Raw genomic sequence first — 18,692 nt, forward strand, 5'->3', positions numbered from 1 at the left:
TTCTCCTCAACTTATTCTTTCTCCTTCATTCTGATCTTGGTGACTGCCTCCGCCCCCGCCCCAAGCTGGAAACCTGTGAGCTAGCCTAGATTTCTCTCTTTCCTTAGCCAAGTGCCCTCCACGTATCCAATCAAGTGTCCAAGTCCTATGGATTCTGCTTCTTTAACATTGTTTGGCCTCTTCTGTCCATTCTCATTGCTCCTAGCTTCTCACACTTTGACTCTTGCAGTAGTATCCGAAGTGATCTCCCAGCCTTCATTCTTATTCAGTCAAGTTTTCATTCCCTGGTAAAACTTCACTGGTGACTTTTTATTGAATATGCAAACTTCACTGCATCATGTTTCACATTCAGCCTACCTTTGCCTCTTCTTTCCTTCCACACCTCCTTTCCTGGTCACATGGTTTCATACTTTGGTGAAGCTCTTCCTGAGCAGCTGACTGCAGAGCCTTTACCAACCATGTGTGCAGAAGTAGAATTGCCCAGTTCTGCGCCTTCACTTGGGCCCGTTCCCCTGGTAGGTTTTATTGAACTTATTTGTTCACATGTAATATCCACTCTGTATCCCTGGCATCTCATAGTCCGCACTTAAAACCGTTTTTTTTTTTTGCATCAATATCAATAACAATAGATATTTATGAAGCACTTCCTCAAGGAACTGGGAAAATGCGAACTACCTTCAGTGTCTTTGGTATTGTCTCAAAGTGCTCTATCTCTAGCACGGAATAAATCTTGACTGACTGAAAATTGAGGTGACCCCTAGTTGCATGCATTCTTGGTCTCCACCCCAATGTGTTTGTATGTTCTTTGAAAAGACAATGTAATTATGCCTTACCTGAATTAAATTGATTTGATCTCTACAACCATCCCATAAAATAGTTACTATCAGCATCATCATTGTCATCATAGTCGTCATCATTATCAACAGCATCATTCACATTTTATACATAATGGGGAAGTGCTATGGAGGCCTCTAAGTATACAATGTGTCAGGCTGTCCCAGAGATCCTGAAACTGAAATACTCATAAACCAAATTAAGATGCTCAAATCATTCAGTCTGTTAAATCAATTTAAAACATATAGTGAGAAGCAGGGAGAAAGAGATTAGGTAGGTTAAGACATTTAGTGCAAGCAGGTAGAATGACCACACTACCTGTGGGTCACTCGAGGTTCCTATATCCTGACTCTCCCTTTGCCTTATCTGCCTCCATTACTGATGGTGTGGTTATAAGGACCAAAGTTGAGGACAGGGAAGAGAGTTCATGGATGGAAGTTTCATGGTCTCAATATGCTTGTTCTACTGGAGAGATGAAAAGGCAAGTATGATAGCAAGACTATTTACAATAGCCAAGACATGGAAACAGCCTAAATGTCCATCAACAGATGACTGGATAAAGAAGATGTGCTATATTTATACAATGGAATACTATTCAGCCATAAAAACCAACAACATAACGCCATTTGCAGCAACATGGATGTTCATAGAGAATGTCATTCTAAGTGAAGTAAGCCAGAAAGAGAAAAATTCCATATGAGATTGCTCATATGTGGAATCTAAAAAAATTTAAAAACTCCACAAAACTTAAATATAAAACAGAAACAGACTCATAGACATAGAATACAAACTTGTGGTTGCCAAGGTGAGGGGGTGGGAAGGGATAGACTGGGAGTTCAAAATTTGTAGACACTGACAGGCATATATGTAGAATAGATAAACAAGATTATACTGTATAGCACAGGGAAATATATACAAGATCTTGTGGTAGCTCACAGCGAAAAAAAAATGTGACAATGAATGTATGTTCATGTATAACTGAAAAATTGTGCCTCTACACTGGAATTTGACACAACATTGTAAAATGACTATAACTCAATAAAAAATGTTTAAAAAAAAAAAAAGAAAGAAAAGGCAAGTATGCATGGCCTTAGCTATTGCTCAGTGATAACTTGGTGAGCAGCAGTTCATGCTTTAAGCACAGCACAAGTGGGCTAGAATGGGTGATCCCAATGGACAGCTGATTTGAAGTAGATAAGGTGACCCGTGCTTTATGTATATTTAAGATGTATTTTGCTTTCCAGCTCTTTCTGTCCACAAGTTAACACTCTCATTTGTTTTATCAATTTCATCTACATATAACACATAAATATCTATTTATTCTATGTTTAACATGTCCTATAGGTTAAAGATGTACTTATTATCTACTCTTAATATTTCTTATGAGTTTAATCCATCCCATTTGTTTTCTTGTTCTTTAAAGCAGAATCCAAAATTCTTAAAGCATACAACAAATACATTTCATTAAGGATGAAGCACATTTATGAGGCACAGGACCATTAAACCATTTGCCTAAGATCCTCACATTTAGTGCATGACAGAGACAGGGGTTCTAATTTAGTAAGTCTAGCTCCAGAGCCTACTTTTTAATCATCATCCTATATTGATTCCCAATTTGCCTGAGAAAACACAGCTACCAAGTTCGACCTCAGGTTTGATGCTTTTTCCAGTACAACTCTTCACATATAAGTACCTTTGGGGGCAGATCTGTCTTTTTCTTTTTTGAGTTCTTATCACGAAGCATAGGGCCTGAACAAATACCTGTTGATCAAAAGAATATCCCATTTTAAACTTCTGCTTTTGTTTTGGGTTAAGTTTAAATGCTTAAGTGATTCCAGTTTAACATTTAAAAAATTTAACATTTTGCCTTTAAAGTTATACTGTCTTCAGTATTTGATTTTAAATGAAATTAACCTAAAGAGGTATCCAGTTGCTAGAGAGCAAAAGATAAGGACACATGAACTGAGATCTAGCTCTGATTGTGAAACTGACTCTTTCAAAGAGATTAAGTTGTTTCTCTTTGCTTCATTTTCTCCAGTAGGAAAATGGCCCCAGCAATTCTAATCTATCTCCCCTTCACCAGGAACTGTTGCATCTACTATTCTTTCTATATTAGCATGTCATTAAACACTGGCTTCTGCATTATGGATTAGAAATTACTAAAAATGTAACAAAATATGTCTATACATTCATAAAATTAACTATACTCAATTTACAAAATTAAAAAAACAAAATTTTATAACCTTTTAAAGGCACATTTTGTGCTACATTTGGATAAGCTTAAAATCTGGCAATTTGTTAAACATTCTACAATTTTTCTCATCCATTTGACTTTTCTGAAAGAAAAAAGTTAACAGCCTTCTGAAAGGCGCTAAGATGAATTATATGCTCTCTCTCTCTCTCTTTCTCTCTCTCTCTATATATATCCTGCTTACGAAAGTCTTTTCCTATCTAAGAAGTTGGCAATAATCATAATGTATACAAAACCATTTAGAGCTCAACACAATGGTTGTTCAAACTTAGCTGCCAATTAGAATTACATGGGAAACTTAAAAAAATACTGATGCCTCAGCCCTTCATCAAACCATTTAAGTCAGAATCTCTAGGAATGGAATGTGGGCACCTGTGTTTTTAAAAGCTCCCTAGACATTCACTCTTCAAAACTGTCAAGTCATCATAAACAAGGAAAGTCTGAGAAACTATCACGGACTAGAGGACGCAAAGGAGACAGGATGACTAAATGTAAATGGTATCCAGAGTGGGATCCTGGAATAGAAAAAGGATGTTAGGGGAAAACTACTGAAATCTGAATATATTGTGGAGTTAGTGATATACTAATATAGGTTCCTTCGTTGTAGCATATGTGCCTTGTAATGTTGTTAACAAGGAAGGAAACTGGGTGAAGAGTACATGGGAACTCTCTGAATTGTCTTTGTAACTTTTCTGTAAATTTAAATATATTATAAAATAGTTTATTTTAAAAAATCTGTCTAATATGGAGCCAGGGTGAAAAGCACTTAAATAGGAACCACTTACCTTGTACCAGAAAGCAAAAAGACCCTGTGAAATATTGAGCTCAACTGCCAATTCCAGCATATATTGTCCTAAAAACCTGACCCCTAGAAACAATGGGCTGCTGCGTTAGAAGAGATTACATTTCTAGAGGCACCTCCAGGGAAACACATGGACTAACTGCAATAAACATAACTGGGATAATCACAATCCTGATAATTAGTTGCTCCCAAGATACAAAAATTCAAGAAAGACTTCTTAGTGAAGGAAAAAAAAAAAAACCTACTCACAATCCATTTCTTACTGTAGAAAGGTAGGGGTTTTTTTTTTGATATATATGAAAGGTATATATATATATATATATATATATATATATATTCAATATAATGTCTGCATTATGGTATCCTAGTGGTTTGAGAACACTACTAGTGGTTTATCTTTGCTAAGAGCTGTTGTCAGTTCATTTCTTATCTCTAAAGGAGATTTAGACCTGATCAGAATGTTCTTCAATACTGAGTTATCTTTTCCTCTTCATCCTCTCCCACTGAGGTAGGAAGAAGGCAAGGAAAACGATCCCCTAGTCTTCTATAATGAAGCCTACCTGGATTTAGATTGGTCACACTTCTCTTTTCCTACCCATTAAAGGTATTTGTCTCTGTAAATCTCTAGAGGGAAGTCAGGATTGTACCAAAGAAATCACTCTGCACAAGTAAACATCTGACAGATAAAAAGGGCTTGGAGATGATGTTTCAAAAAACTCCTTTAAAAATTTTTTTGTACATTATTTTGTTTGGTAAAAATGTCACCGGTTTATAACCCAGAACCCCTAGGCATCGTCGCATTAACGAACGGTGTTAACAGTTTGTAGACATCCAGATTACAGTCCAGCTCCCTACCTCCACGTGACACTAGGTAAATAACTTCTCTGAGGTAATCTCAGTTTCTCATCTGTAAAATAGATGGATTGTACTAAGCAATCTTCAATGCACTTTTCAATTAGGACGCTGAGATTCAGTGAGTACTTCGAGAAACAGACTAGAGAGTTTTACAATTTAGGACTTTGGGTCTGTTGGGGGGGATGGTATTGAAGAAACTGTTCTCATGTTTGTGTTTCTATAGTCGGAGGGGCAAGCGATAGGGGTAAGAATGCCTGAAGGGAGAGTATGACAGTGACCTATCGGAGGGTCAGCTCCCGGGACTTTTCTGGGACTGGCAGAGTAAGCAGAGCGTTTGGTTGCTAGGTAACTATTCCTCCTCTGGGTGGGTGGAGGACCCCAGTTGAAGGTGTCTAAGTCACTGCCTCTCAATTTAGCCACTATGCCTTCTTCTCGAAATTAATTAAATATGTGGCCTTTAAAAGTATACACTAAAAAAAAAAAAATACACGGTTTGGCAAGCCCTATTGTTGAGTTCTCCTCGCGGTGGGTTTTCCTTTTCTTTTCTCAGGCGCAATGCGGGGCGCCTCTCTGGAAAGGCCCTTGCCGCCCTGCGTTGCCGGGCATAGCTGGACGCCGCCTGCTTGCCTCCCCCGCCCTGCCTGGGCCCGGCCCTGGTCCTTCGCGGCCGGCCCTCGGCAGCCATGGCCCCGGAGATGGAGCCTCTGCTCCTGGCCTGGAGCTATTTTAGGCGCAGGAAGTTCCAGCTCTGCGCCGATCTGTGCACGCAGATGCTGGAGAAGTCCCCATATGACCAGGTACCGGCCAGACCCCGTCAGCCTTGTGGATCCCGCCGACAAGACTGAGAGGCTCTGGGGCGGGGGCGGGGGTGGGGGGGTGGGGGTGGTCCCTAGGTCCCCGGGAGGGGGCTTCAGGGAGGAAGGTCCAGGGCGAGATTGACCGTGTGGTCAGCCCAGCCACCTGGAGCGAGACTCACCCCTCCCCCAGCCATGACTGGCGGGTCTATTCCCGCGGCGTCCCTGAGACCCTCTGGGACCCACGTGTGCTGTGCCATGAGTGCCTCCTCCTCAAACTTCAACAGTCCCTTTTCTTTAAATGTCCCTTAAAGGAGCACTTTGGTGAGGAACTTTGTCCATTTATACTTGCATATGGATGCGCTCTTAAGCTCGCTGCATGTGCGTTGTTAATTTCTAAAACAATTGTGTATAAACATAAATATCTGTAACTTCCACCCACCCCTGTTCAAATAGCTGCGTTTTTTTCTTTCGGATCAAACTTCTGATCCTTCCATTTCATCATGAGACTGTTGTCCAAAAGAGGGAGCCTTGGATTCTAGGGCTTGAGTGCAACTTGAGGCAAATAATTCAAGTTAGAGAGATGAGAATCCAGGAGAGGAAAAGATACATTTATTATCAGGAGGGAGGGATGGGGGAAAAAGTACCCCCAAAGAAGGAGTGATGGCATTGATTGTAGTAGTTGTTTTAGGTTCTCTCAAATCAAGTATAATATTAAACAAAGGAGTGGAAAAGATCTCATGCTATGTGTATAAAGTTATGACTGTGGTGGGCAGGTAGTTCCTGGAAGAGGCAGAAGAAGGAGGAAAAGGGAGAAGAGGAGCAGAGCTGTGACAGTTTGTTAGTACTTCTAGTAAATGCAGAATGTACTTTTGAAGTTACACTTTCCAGCTTTTTCTCTAGCGGTGTTGCCTTGGAGATGTTAGAAAAAAAGGAAAATTGAGGGGAGTTACATAACAGAGGTGTGAAAACGGTTACTGGGTTCTGCCTTAGCTCCCAGCAAATGGATGGAGGATAACTTGTTAAGGTGAATATTTTGGGCTTTAGATAGATAGTACATCTCACGTAGAACAATCTTTGTTAGTGCGAATGCTAAACTAGGTTCTGTCTGTGTTAGTTCACATTCATTAACAGGACTGCATTTCTGTAGACAAGTGTTTTTCCAAGTGTGTTTCTTGGCACAGTAGTACACAAATGCTGCTGTAAAACAAAACAAAACATCAAATATATTTGGGAACCATGACAAAATATTGACCTCTTTACAGCTGTACAAGCCAAGTTTGATACAAACCAGTGATGGACCAGACATTGTTCTGTTTTTACGTTGAATTAGGGTAGTTTCCATTTTGTTTTCCACAGAACAATAGTCCCAAGAGTTCTCAGTAGGGAATACACATTTGCGAAATGTGTACCTAGAGATTCAAGATGCATAGTAAAAGCTCTGAGAAGTTCTGTAGAAAGAAACTTAATTTTGCCTAATTTTGATGAATAGTTCTGAAACTTATTTGATCTCTGATTCCTTTTTTGGCAGTGGGCAAAGGTCAGATATCTTTGTTGTTATCACCCTAAGGAGATGTCACATTGGGAAATGTGTTACAGGCAAACCAGCAGTGTTCTTATTAATGGTTAAGACCTTATAATCTTAATGGCATAGTCATAGTGATAATCCAGTGACCTTTAATTGAGTGCTTACTACTTGCCAGGCATAAATTCTATGTTTTCTTTGCCTAGAATAATGTTGCAAAGTAGGTAACAAAAATAATAGTTTATTGAGTATCTACTCTGTTACACTTGGTTCAGAGGGTTTTATGTGTTATCTCATTTAATCCTCAGCTATTTTAGGAAGTCGATACGATTTCCTCCATTTTGCAAGACTGAGTGCACTGAGGCACAGGGTGAAGTAATTTGTCCTAAGTTACAAAGCTGGTAAACCCATTCCCTTTGTCTATACTGTGTGGCTTCTTTGGTGCTTAGGTAGCCTAATTTTTCAGAACTCTGTGTTTCCGAACTTTTCCCAGTATGTTTTCCCATCTACTGTGCCTTTTTCAAAGTTTTAGCTAAATGGTAAAGAACTTGACATATCTGTGTACTTGGATCAAAGGCTCTGAGAAGTCTTGAAGGAAGGAAACCAGCCTAATTTTGAGTAAGACAGTATTCTGAAACTTATTTGACCCTTGACTGCTTCCTTTTTTAGGGACAGAGGTACATACTTATCCTTTGGGAAATGCATAGGCAAAGCAGCAGTGCTTTATTAATGGTTAAGAAGGGTCTGTGGTTAAGAGGAGATCTTGACTCCTTTCCTTGTACCTGGGAAGAATAGGATGAACAAATTAAGTACTTGGTTAAAAATCTCCCAAATTAGCAGCTAAATAAGGTAAGAAGTTGCATCTTTTATTTAGCCTCTTACACAGTTCCCTTTAGGCCTTGCTGGTCCTCCTGGAAGATTAAGACTTGTTACAAGGTATGTATGTTTAGTGGATCTGATTTTGGTAATGCTACTGAAGGAAGAAAGACAGGCTTATACTGGGAAATACTGCTGCTGTCACTGGTTAACCATTGACGTGGTTAAGATCATTATGGCAATAGCTCCTGTTGTGTCCTGGCCTATTCTACCATCCTGTTTGTTGTGGATTTGAAATAATACTTCATGATATGATACATAATTAATTTTAACATCCTAGATATTTTAAATGTTATTTTTTGTTACTGTTTTATTATTACAAGCAGGGCTTGATATATTCAGCTCCTACAAATATCAGCAAAGGCCTAGGAGAATCTGTACCAGATCTGGAAGAAATTTATGATATTCTTTTCCTTTCTAATTCTTTTTGTTTGTTATGCTGAGGTAGTTTATTTGAAGAGGAACTGTTTATATTGTCAGAATGATGAGTAACACTTGACCAGAAACAGAAGTTTTAACTTGATGTTACTTTACCGAAATAGCCTTTGGATGCCTGGATAGGGCTTCTGAAAAGTTCACAAGTTCACTCCTGTTATTCTTTGATCCAACCTTTAAACATTGTGCTTTTTCACTGTGTGCTTTTCTTAGCACCAATTTGTATATTTTGTGTCCAATTGTTATTTCATTTTGGAAATATTTTCTAGTATGATTTCCCCAAGCTTAAAGAAATCTTGCCTTTTCCTTAATTAATTAAAAAGAATTTAAATATTTATATTAGAGGGTGGATGTATGTAATGAAGATCTTTAGGAAGCTTAAGGAAGTTCCTTTGAATAAGAGCTTGAAAATTTTCTTTCTTTGTCTTAGAATGTGAATCCAGGATGGCAGATCTGTGGAATGGCACAGAATCTGGTACCCAGGATCTTTCCTTATGTATTGGCTGAATGAGTGTGTCCACTGCATATGTGTTTGGATGATGTTTTTTATGTGTGCCAACTTCCCCTCTGTTTATGAAGATCACCCTAGTTGATCACCTGACGCTCTTTGCCTTTCCCTGCCCCCCCATCCTTAATTCATAGCACCGTAGGGTCTTAAATGTATTCATCTTTTCAAATAAATGTAATTGCATTATGGACATTCTTAATTCATTTTTTGTTTCGAGGGTCAGTTTCTTTTAAATCAATTGAGCAAATTCTTCCTGGATTTGCTCCAGGAGAGTGTTTCTGATAGTAATTATCATCATTGGCATTTCTTAGGATGCTCTTCTTGTTTCAGTTTAATGGAGAGACTAGTAATCTATGGAAAGCTAACAGAAATATGATCAGAGCAGAAGCAGATGGTCCTCATCCCCACAGTTAACTTGTTTATCTTCATGGGCCCCTTTAGCCTCAAGGGCTGTTTTTTGAGGCTTCTACTAATTTAGAGTATTTTCCCTCTGCAGCCCCTTAAATTACCATTCCTGTGCCACTAAACTGATTTTAGTACAAATGAGCAACTTTGAAGCAGTGTCTGGACACATGGAAGAGAAAGGAAATTAAAGTATTTCTTCTGAGTGCCTAACGGATTCAATTTTGCTCTTGCTTTTTTTTTCCCCCCAGAACAAAAATAGCTTTTGTTTTTTATGTTAATTTTCACTTTTGGTTTTGTTTATTTTTTTTTTTTTCCAGATGAGGAAAACCTCTCTAAAGTGATTTGTTATTTGCTAATCTTTTGATAAGCTGGTCCAGGGAGCTTCAAAAAGATAACATTTCAGTAGTCATATGTTAGTCTCTTGGAATGAAGCCTACCTCTAAGACTATTTCTTCTGCATTTTGTCCTCCTTTAAGAGATACCATTTTGGTATAGTATCATCAAAAATATTTAGTTAGTGCCTTGTACTTTCTGTTAGGACACGTGGATTTTATTTAGTTTTGATTCTTGCCAAAGCAAAGTAGTCACGTTGGCCAGAGAGCTATGATACACTATAACTAGCATGTTTCTTTAGAGTAAAACATTCTTATTTGGATACAGAAGGACTGAAGGGTAGATCGAAGATTTACGTAGTGTTTAGTAATGAGGAAGGGTTCCTGAAACAGATGGATTCTGAACTGCTTTTCCCAGGTGCAGAATGGTGAGAAACAGAGGGCGGGGTCTGTAAGCCTGAAAGACATTAAGATTCTGATCAGTTAAGAGTAAAGGATAACCGATTAATTTATCATCATTTCCCCGTTTGACAAAATACTGTAAGAATAAGCAATTCATAGAGAAGCATTGTCTTTTTTCAAAGTGTTCTCTAAATTGTGACCAATAAAAGTGGTTAAAGTTATAAGATATAAAAAAGTGAAATGCAAAATGGCCTTCCACACAGCCGTGTGACCTAGAGGGGATGCTTGCTTTTACGGCTCATGTCGGTCATCCTGATTAGTTGCTTAATCTGATTACTGTTCTTTGTGCTCCATATGTCAGATTCGTGGCTTTAAAACTAGCCTTGATTTTTTAGCTCCAGTATAATTAAACAGTTCATAAAACAGAGGCTTTTTAGGTAATGGGTTTTTTTTTTTAAAGATAATACTTTTCTAAATGAGGGGAGATTTTTAAATTATTAAATTTAAAAATCAATGATTCTGGGAGTGGGGAGGTTTAGCTGTTCATCAGAATGGGGGTTGTTCATCTTTTCCTCCCCATTCCCAATCTCTGCTTATAATGAGAGATGTTGCAGAGAGGAGAGGATTATTACTGTAAATGGTTTGAAAGTTGAGAAAACGCTGAAAGCCACTGGTTTAGATAAAAGGTAGGGAAGCAGGGGTCCCCAGTAAGCTGTATGCTAGTAGTTGGCTGAGACAATGATCTGGTGAGCCAAGCCAAAAAAACAACTTTCTGTATGATTATCTAATTTATTTCCTCTTTGGGGCCATGGAGACTTAGAGCCAGACTGAACCTTTTGATTCTGCACTCTGTGGAGCAGTTCACTTTATGAATGTGTCTTCCTGCTGAATTTTACAGAATACTTTCCACTTGGCTCCTTCGTCACTAGATCTTTAATTTTCTGAAATCTATTCATTACTCTGTTCTCTTACATTCTTTTCCTTCCCATTTCTGCCAAATTCTGAATAGTGACTCTGTGGTTTAAGAGCAGATCTGGTAGACTCATTAGCCAGAATAAGTATTGGTGGCAATTAGGAAGTCGCATTCGGAATTAACTGGAGGCCTAATTCCCCTGAAGTAACAACAATAACCTAAGAGAAAGCTGTACCCCAGGGAGGAGGGAAGGAAGCAAACTGCTGTGAAGTGAAGTTTATGCTAATGAGTGTTTGCTGGTTCTAGGCAGTGCCACTGTCTTCTTACTCACTCACTTGGAAGGAGATTCAAAGGGAAATTTTAATTTGATGTGCCGGAACCGGGAGTCAGTTCTGAGTTCCGAAAAAGGAAGTAATAGAGAGTCGAGTGCGCTCTGTTCACTTTATACACGTTTTCACAAAGGAATTCCGTGTGCTTGGCACTTCTTGTTCAAAGTGCGACCACCTCACACTTCATTAACTGAGGGAGTGTATGTAAAAGGACTCTGAAAATTATGAAATATTCTTCAAGATGAAAGGTTTTATTTTGAAAGTTACCCTCTAAAGTAGGCGCTATCGCTCTAATTTGAGAGGAGGTCAGGGGAATGGAGGTTGCATGATGTGTTCAAGGTCACACAGCTCAGTAGGTCCCTGAGGACCAAGGTCTTCTGAGTCTAGGGCAGGGCCTGGTTCTTTCTACTCAACTGTGTTGATACCCATGGAAATAATTTGCTGGACCAAGTGAACCTCACTTGCGGTTTTTTTATATGGGTGGATTATCTTAGATCATAAAACTACAGTTGAAAGAGACCCAAAGATGAAGGTCTCAGTGTTTTTGAAACAGTTTTGCCCTATCTCTAGATGAGAACTTCCTGACTCTTCCCTCCATCGTCCTGCTGCCCCTGGGGGATCTCCAGACCAGCCGCACCTGGCCTTGGGCTTCCCACAGCCTGCAACCTGCGTTCCAGCCTTGCTATGCCCCCACATAGAAAGCAGAGTGCATACTCTTGACTGAGAGTGTCTAGGTTCAATTTCTTACCTGTACGCTCTGACCTCAGAGTTTTCTCATCTGTAAAATGGGCATGATGATATACCTACCTCAAAGGGTTGTTGAGAGGGTTAAGTTCATTAATACATGGTAAGCGATCAAAAAGTTTAGCAGGTTTGCCTCTGTATAGCTAGAGATATTTGCAGGTAGGATTCTGTCATTTATATTTTCTGAAAGGATTGTTGGTAATCTGGAAAGGATCTATGAGGAAAGTGTCCAGTGAAATTGATGATAAAATGATGTTGAATATAGTTCAGAGATCATTGGCATGCAATGATTTCCAGAATAATCTCTTTCCCTTTTCTCTGACTTTCTTATCTCCCATGTGTTCTGCTTTTCTCTCCTCCATCTAAGTCATCTATAATTGGTCCATACTTGAGAATAGCACTTAACATGTTGTATTGTAATTTATTTAATTATGTGCCTTCCCCCATAGAATGTTTTTAGTGCCTATCCGGGTGCCAGGGGCACCAGGAGAATGTTGTGGAATTAATGTGTTCTCAGCCTCACTGGTGGTTAAGCCTTGCCTCCATCTTCATCCACACCACCTCACCTGTCTCTACACCTTCCCATCCTCTAGGCTGTCATTTTCTTCTCTGACCTTCTCATTTCACATCATTTCCCTACATGATTTTTACCTGCATGGTAACAAGCATCCAGCATTTACTTCCTATCAGTGGCTCTGTCTCCTTTAACTCTTTTCTTTTCCTTTTCAAACGTTGCCTGCAATCAACTCTGGTAAACTTTTTTTTACCCCTTCTATATGGAACTTATCTTGTATCTGTCCTACACTTTCCCCTTCAGTCCTGCCTTATTATTTCCAACTCGTTTTTTTATCTCCAAGATGGACTGGCAAGAAAGAGCTCTGGCTTCTTTGTGTGACCTTGAGCAAATTACATCATGACATCTCTGAATGTGTTTCCTTATCTGTAAAATGGATAACAACACTTACCTGCCTCAGTGAGATGGTTATTATGAGACTCAGATGAGATAATGGATCATATAGACATGTATACAAATAAATGGAAGAAAGAATGGAAGGGGTTAGTTCTCCTGCCATCTCATTGCCTATATCAGTGTTTCTCTAAGTATGGGCTGTGGGATCTAGGATATCTGTTTTTCCAGATCTTTCTTATGCACACCGGCAGCGAAAACCCGCAGTTGCTGTATCTTCTTAGCTGCTGTTTTGTGTTGGGTTCAGCTGATGTCAGATATTCTCTAATCCCACCCTGTAGAGACCTCACTGTCCAGCCTAGTCTAGCCTTCTCCTCTCATGTTGCTACAGTGTGTCAGGCTCCAGAAGTTGCTTGTCCTTACTTAGTGACCAGATGGCTTACACATTGCTTGCACACATCATATATTCTTAAAAAAATATTTAGGGTATTCTTTTTGGATTTTAGAGCTGTAGAAAGCAAAGAAAGCAAGGATCCTTTGTTCTTTCCTTTTTCTGTTTCTTAGTAGCTTCTTCAGTAAAACATGCCCCAGATTGTGTTCAGAGGCTGCTGATTATAGACATTTAAGTGTAGATTTTTTCATAAATAAATTTGTTATAAATCTTTTTTTATCCAGTGGATTTCTATGTAATTTGGACAGAAAAAAATCTGAGTTTATCAGCACCTGGCACTGATACATACTACATAGTCTATTTACAAAAATTTCTCAGAGGACATTACAGTCAGAATTAATTTCTTATCAGCAGCCACTAATCCTATTATATTTATGTGAATAGAAGGGTTTATAGTATGTGGATTTTCCTTCTCCTCCCCAAGTGATTAAAGCCTGGATGTTTTAACCACTATGAACTTATTTTTAAATATAAAGAAATGTTTCCTTGGTATAGTTGTAAAATTATTTTTAATTCCTGAGATACTATGACTTCATTAAACAAGTAGTTAAGATATCCTCTCTGTTAGAGTAATTAGAATTTTCTAATCAGAGAAAATTTAACACTCTTCAGTGTGTATTAGTTTTACAGAACTCTTCAGAGCCCTTTTGATAAATATTAAGGTTAATGTTTGGGTTTTAGTTGAATGAGTTTGAGTCCACCTACAAATACTTGGTTAGTCATTAAGACTTTTTTATTTTAGTAATTGTATTTCTTGAAAATGTTTACTACCTTCTTAATGCTTTCCAGGAACCAGATCCTGAATTGCCAGTGTCTCAGGTAAAGGTTTAGCTGCAACCTTTAGTTTAGAGAATAGTTTAATTACTTAGTTGTTGCTATAGATTAGCAAACTTGCTGCCTATTTACTTGTGCTGTTATAAAATTAGCCGTATCTACCAAGCATTCTATACCTGTATTATACATACAGGTATATATGTATAATATACCATTATGATGTACTGTAACATAATAGTATAATATACTATTGTATTTCCAGTACTTTGTGTCTGTGGATGAATGGCCTTGTAGACCTAGTGCACTCTACTCATTAAGACTTGAAGCTTAAATAGGAATGACCAGTATTGACCCTGAAGGATGAGAAAAATAAAGGAGGAGGCGACAGAGGACCCTGGGGACAGGGAGCCAAGAAGTCAGCCTAGCCACGAGTGTCTGAAAAGACTGTGATGGGTAGGACTGTGTGTCCTGAGTAAAGAGTAGGCCGACTTTGTTTGGGAAGTTCTTGGTTTTAGAGAAAGGTGCCTGGCGTAGTGAGGAAGAAAGGAAGACACCATTCCCAAATTAACTTGGTTAGAAAGGGGAAGCGGCCAGAGAGACCTGCTAACTGGATAAGACACAGCAGATGAGTGGGGAGGGAGCCCAGGAAGAGGAGATCTGATTGGGGGACTCCTGGCTGGTGAAGCTTTTAGCCCAGAGGGTTTCCAGTAAGTCTGGGAATAAGAAGGGATGGGAGAGCTATAACTCAGAGAGCTTAAGTATTACCAGGTGTTTGCCCTGCCAAGCGAGAGAGAATTTTAGCAGTGGTTTTTAGGTAAATAAACAATTTGAGACTCATGGGGTTCATATACATAATCATCAGACCTCTTAGAAGAAAGCAACATAGGAAGTACTCTGATGGAGGCCTGGATAGTATTAAACAAACATAGTAAATAGGTTAAAATGTAGTACTCTGTTCTTTAAAAGGATGACGTTTGTCACTGGAATGTTCATAATCATGGTTTCCAAATTGATAGATGGTGCAAAACTATATTTTTGCATAATATGTGTACAAATCATAAGAAGGACCTAAAGTATGAGTAGATTAATGTGCTTTTTAGTTTTCCATAATTTTGGAAGTTTTTTCCATTAAAATTAAATTAAAACATCAATAATTTGCACTGTTGGTATGGTTTTAAAACTTTAAATGGTATTTGAAAGTTTCAAACCAGCTCATGAAGGACCTGCATTTGATATTTCCTGTTCTAATGTCCTAAACTTAATCTCTCATTGGATAGTTATCAAAAGTGGTAAGAAAGGAGCAAGGCTGACTGGATTCTTTTACGTTCACTATTCACACTTTTTGCCTTTCTTTTCCGTGTTTTTATGACTTCAAAATAAATGAGGCTTTACAAAAACAATTCAGTATTCTGTGCCTAAGTTTTCCTTTTCGTAGAATAGGCCGAGTGTCACACGTTACTGAGTCTCATAATGTGTAAATCAGTTTAGACAGATTGTTCTTTTGGTAGCTTTATTCTAAGAATAACTTAGAAAAACTGTTTCTTACATGCCTTAAAAGGCCTTACATGGTCTTGCATTCTGTATTAAGAGGAAGAGAACAATTTAAACCTGTTTTGCTCGGTCAGTAGAGTTTTAACCTTTCCATATGTCTGTTTGAATCGCTAAAATTGGATTAACCTCACAGAAGGTAGTGCAAGTAACGCAATATTTTCCTGATGTTAGCTGGCAGGTACTTGCCTCAGGAGTAATGTCCTGTAGACTAACTCAGTGAATGAGATGCGATTATGTTTCACAGACAAAAAAGGAAATAATTGATATGATGATTACTCATCTAGATTGGGAGAATCTGTGCTTTTCCATTATAAAAAATTCCTAAGCATCTATTGTTTGGATTGATTTCACAGAACTTCCAATACATAAGTATTCAAATTTATTTACATAAACTGCATGACCCTGTCATTTACTAACAAGTTAAATATATCTGATAAAAACCTATTTATAGTTTTATTCAGATTCAGGGAGCAGTGTGGGATTACTTTGTTATGCATTTTATTTTAATTGCTGATTAGTTTTGAACTTCAAAAAAAATTTTAAACAGACAGGATTTTAGGGCTGTAAAACATACTTGGCTTGCCTCCAAAATAATATGTTTTCATTAAAATTCCAAGAATTGTTCATATTATCCAGAGCAGTTCTTTGAATACAATCTGATGTTTAATCAAGCAGTGGTATGTGACTTTCAAGGTCATTTTTTGTTGGATAGAAGGAAAGTCAGGAAAATTAATATTCTCAAATACTGATGATATTCAAAATTAAGTAATGGTTAAGTAGATTTTATTAAAGATCTTAAAATATCTAAATTCACATCATTGTTTCTACTTTTTAAGAGTGAGATTTTAGAAACTGAAACAAATATAGATCTATTTACCTTTTTTGAAAAAGTGAATTCTTATGGAATAAAATTTTTAAAAAGATCTCCCTATTTGGCTTCTGAAGCATGTATTCCTTTGGTGGAGAGGGAAGGCTGGATTTACTTTCCTATGTTTTGCTTAGCCTGAATTAAAATATTTGAACCTCTTTAGTATTTGAGAGGTTAGTAGGAGGATGGAAGTCAAGAAGTGTGATGGGCTGGACTAGGAGATTACAGTATGGACATGAAAATAGGTAAAAAACAAAATGTGCATGGATAGTTAAAATCCAACTGTGTAAATGATACCATAATAATAAAAACTTGCTTTTGGAGAGTTGATTTCACTATGACTCCAAATCATACTTCTGAAGCTTCGTTTTTCATCATCAGGATGAAAATCCACATACCTCACGTTGGCCTACAGGGTCCCTCATCTGCCCCTGCCTTTTTCTCCAGCTTATTCTCAGCTGCTCCCTCAGCTGAACCTGATTCTTTTACGAAACACAACTCTTTTGTTTCCAAATGAGCCCTCAAGCTAGCCTGCCTTTGTCCTATTCACTTTACCTGACACACGCTCTCCTGTCTTGGCCACTGGGCCCAATTCTTCTCCATTACCCTTCCTTCCACCCCAAGGTAGCTGGGTGCCTTTCTCTGCCCTTCTATAGCATCCTGCAGATTTCTGTTATTACACTTTCCTCATAACACTGAAATTCTTAGGAGCTATAGCTTGGGCTGTGGCTTACTCATCTCTGTTCCCAGGACCTGGCCTGTAGTAGTGCTCCCTGGGAATATGGGAATGAACCAGTGAAGCCCACATTCTGCTTCAGTGTTTGCACAGAAAGTGCTGCAGTCCTTCCTCCTGCCCACCAGAGGGTGCTGAGCAAAGAATGTCCTTTTGAAAAATTAAAGCCACCAGCTACTTACAGGGCAGTATGAACTGTGAGGACTTTGCCTTGTCATTTAATCCAGTAGGTGATGTATTCAGGGAAATTAGGATCCATGTTTTAATCTACTCATTTCTCAGAACCTAGCCCATTGCTGTATAATTAGGAAGTGCTCAATAAATGTGCGCTGATGATTGAATGCATCTCGAGGGCTTTACATGAGCACTCTTTGGACCTCTTGTAGCCTCCATCTTTTCCTCTCTCAGTCCCTTTGCCTTCATTCAGCGTGCTTCACAGCCAGATTCCTAGCTTGGTGAGGCCTGACCCCTTTCCACATTTCCCTTATTGCTACTTCCTCCAAACAACAGAGTCAGTCCTGTATTGCTGCTTCATGAGTTGCCTTCTCCCCAAATCTTCCTCAGGGCACCCAGCTTTGTTGCTCTCTGCTTCTGTTCTGTAGTGAAGCAGAAATTAAACTTTTCTGATAAAGCAGTTTTAAATGTTTAACAGAATATTTAATTGTGTACACCTTTACATCTAATTTCTCAAGCTAAAGCAAAGCTGGTAAGATATTTTCCAGATTCCTTAATGACCTTTTCCATTTTTTCCCCCACTTTCTAGCAGGTTTTCTACCAGCTAGATCACAAAGCAACCAAGATTGTGATGACTAGTTATTGGGAAGTGGGAGAGATTGATCTTAATTCAAGTCAACATTTTTGGAATACCTACTGTGTACAAAAACCATAGGTGTTAGGGAAAATTAAAAAATGAATAAGGGAAAAAAGCTTGTGTTCTGGTGGAGAGAGGGCTAACGTATGTCCAAATAGTTATAGTGTTGGGCAAATATGGTTAGTACATAATAAAAGAAGTATATAAAAGAGACTGCTCTATAAGAGAGACAAGAGGGAAGTAAGTTTAGAGTTAAACCATCAGGGAAGTCTTCATGAAAGACTTGGCCCTGGAGGAGGAAGGTGGAAAGAACGCCATGGTTATAGATTTATTCATTTGTTTTCAAATTATTCTAGTAAAATTTTCTGTAAAGATCTTTCATTCATAAAAAGGCATGTCAGAAGACTACCCAGTAGTCTACTCCTTTTATTTCCTGGGTTATTAATACTAGGTTGTTTCTTGATTAGTAATGACCTTGCCTTCTTGTATTAGTTTGTCAACATAGCCCTTTAAATTAGTATCATGCATTAAGTGTGGTAAACACGTTTGATAAAAAAAAGTTAGGTAATAATAAAGGATGGCTAGCTTCTAT

At 38.4% G+C, this 18,692-nt stretch overlaps 1 protein-coding gene across 2 annotated transcripts in view; it reads left to right on the forward strand.

Moving 5' to 3' along the window:
- Positions 1-5,358: 5,358 nt before the first annotated feature.
- Positions 5,359-18,692, forward strand: part of TTC8 (tetratricopeptide repeat domain 8) — a 46,227-nt gene continuing 32,893 nt past the window's right edge. Inside the window, exons 1-2 of one of the 2 annotated variants that reach the window (XM_064486178.1) lie at positions 5,364-5,539; positions 14,153-14,182. In XM_064486178.1, coding sequence (XP_064342248.1) covers positions 5,426-5,539; positions 14,153-14,182 — 144 coding nt within the window. In that variant the 5' untranslated portion in view covers positions 5,364-5,425. Of the gene's footprint in view, positions 5,540-14,152; positions 14,183-18,692 lie in introns of both variants that reach the window. The other variant, XM_010989157.3, reaches the window with a different exon arrangement.

Source organism: Camelus dromedarius, chromosome 5 (assembly GCF_036321535.1).
Source record: "Camelus dromedarius isolate mCamDro1 chromosome 5, mCamDro1.pat, whole genome shotgun sequence".
Classification (NCBI taxonomy): domain Eukaryota; kingdom Metazoa; phylum Chordata; class Mammalia; order Artiodactyla; family Camelidae; genus Camelus; species Camelus dromedarius.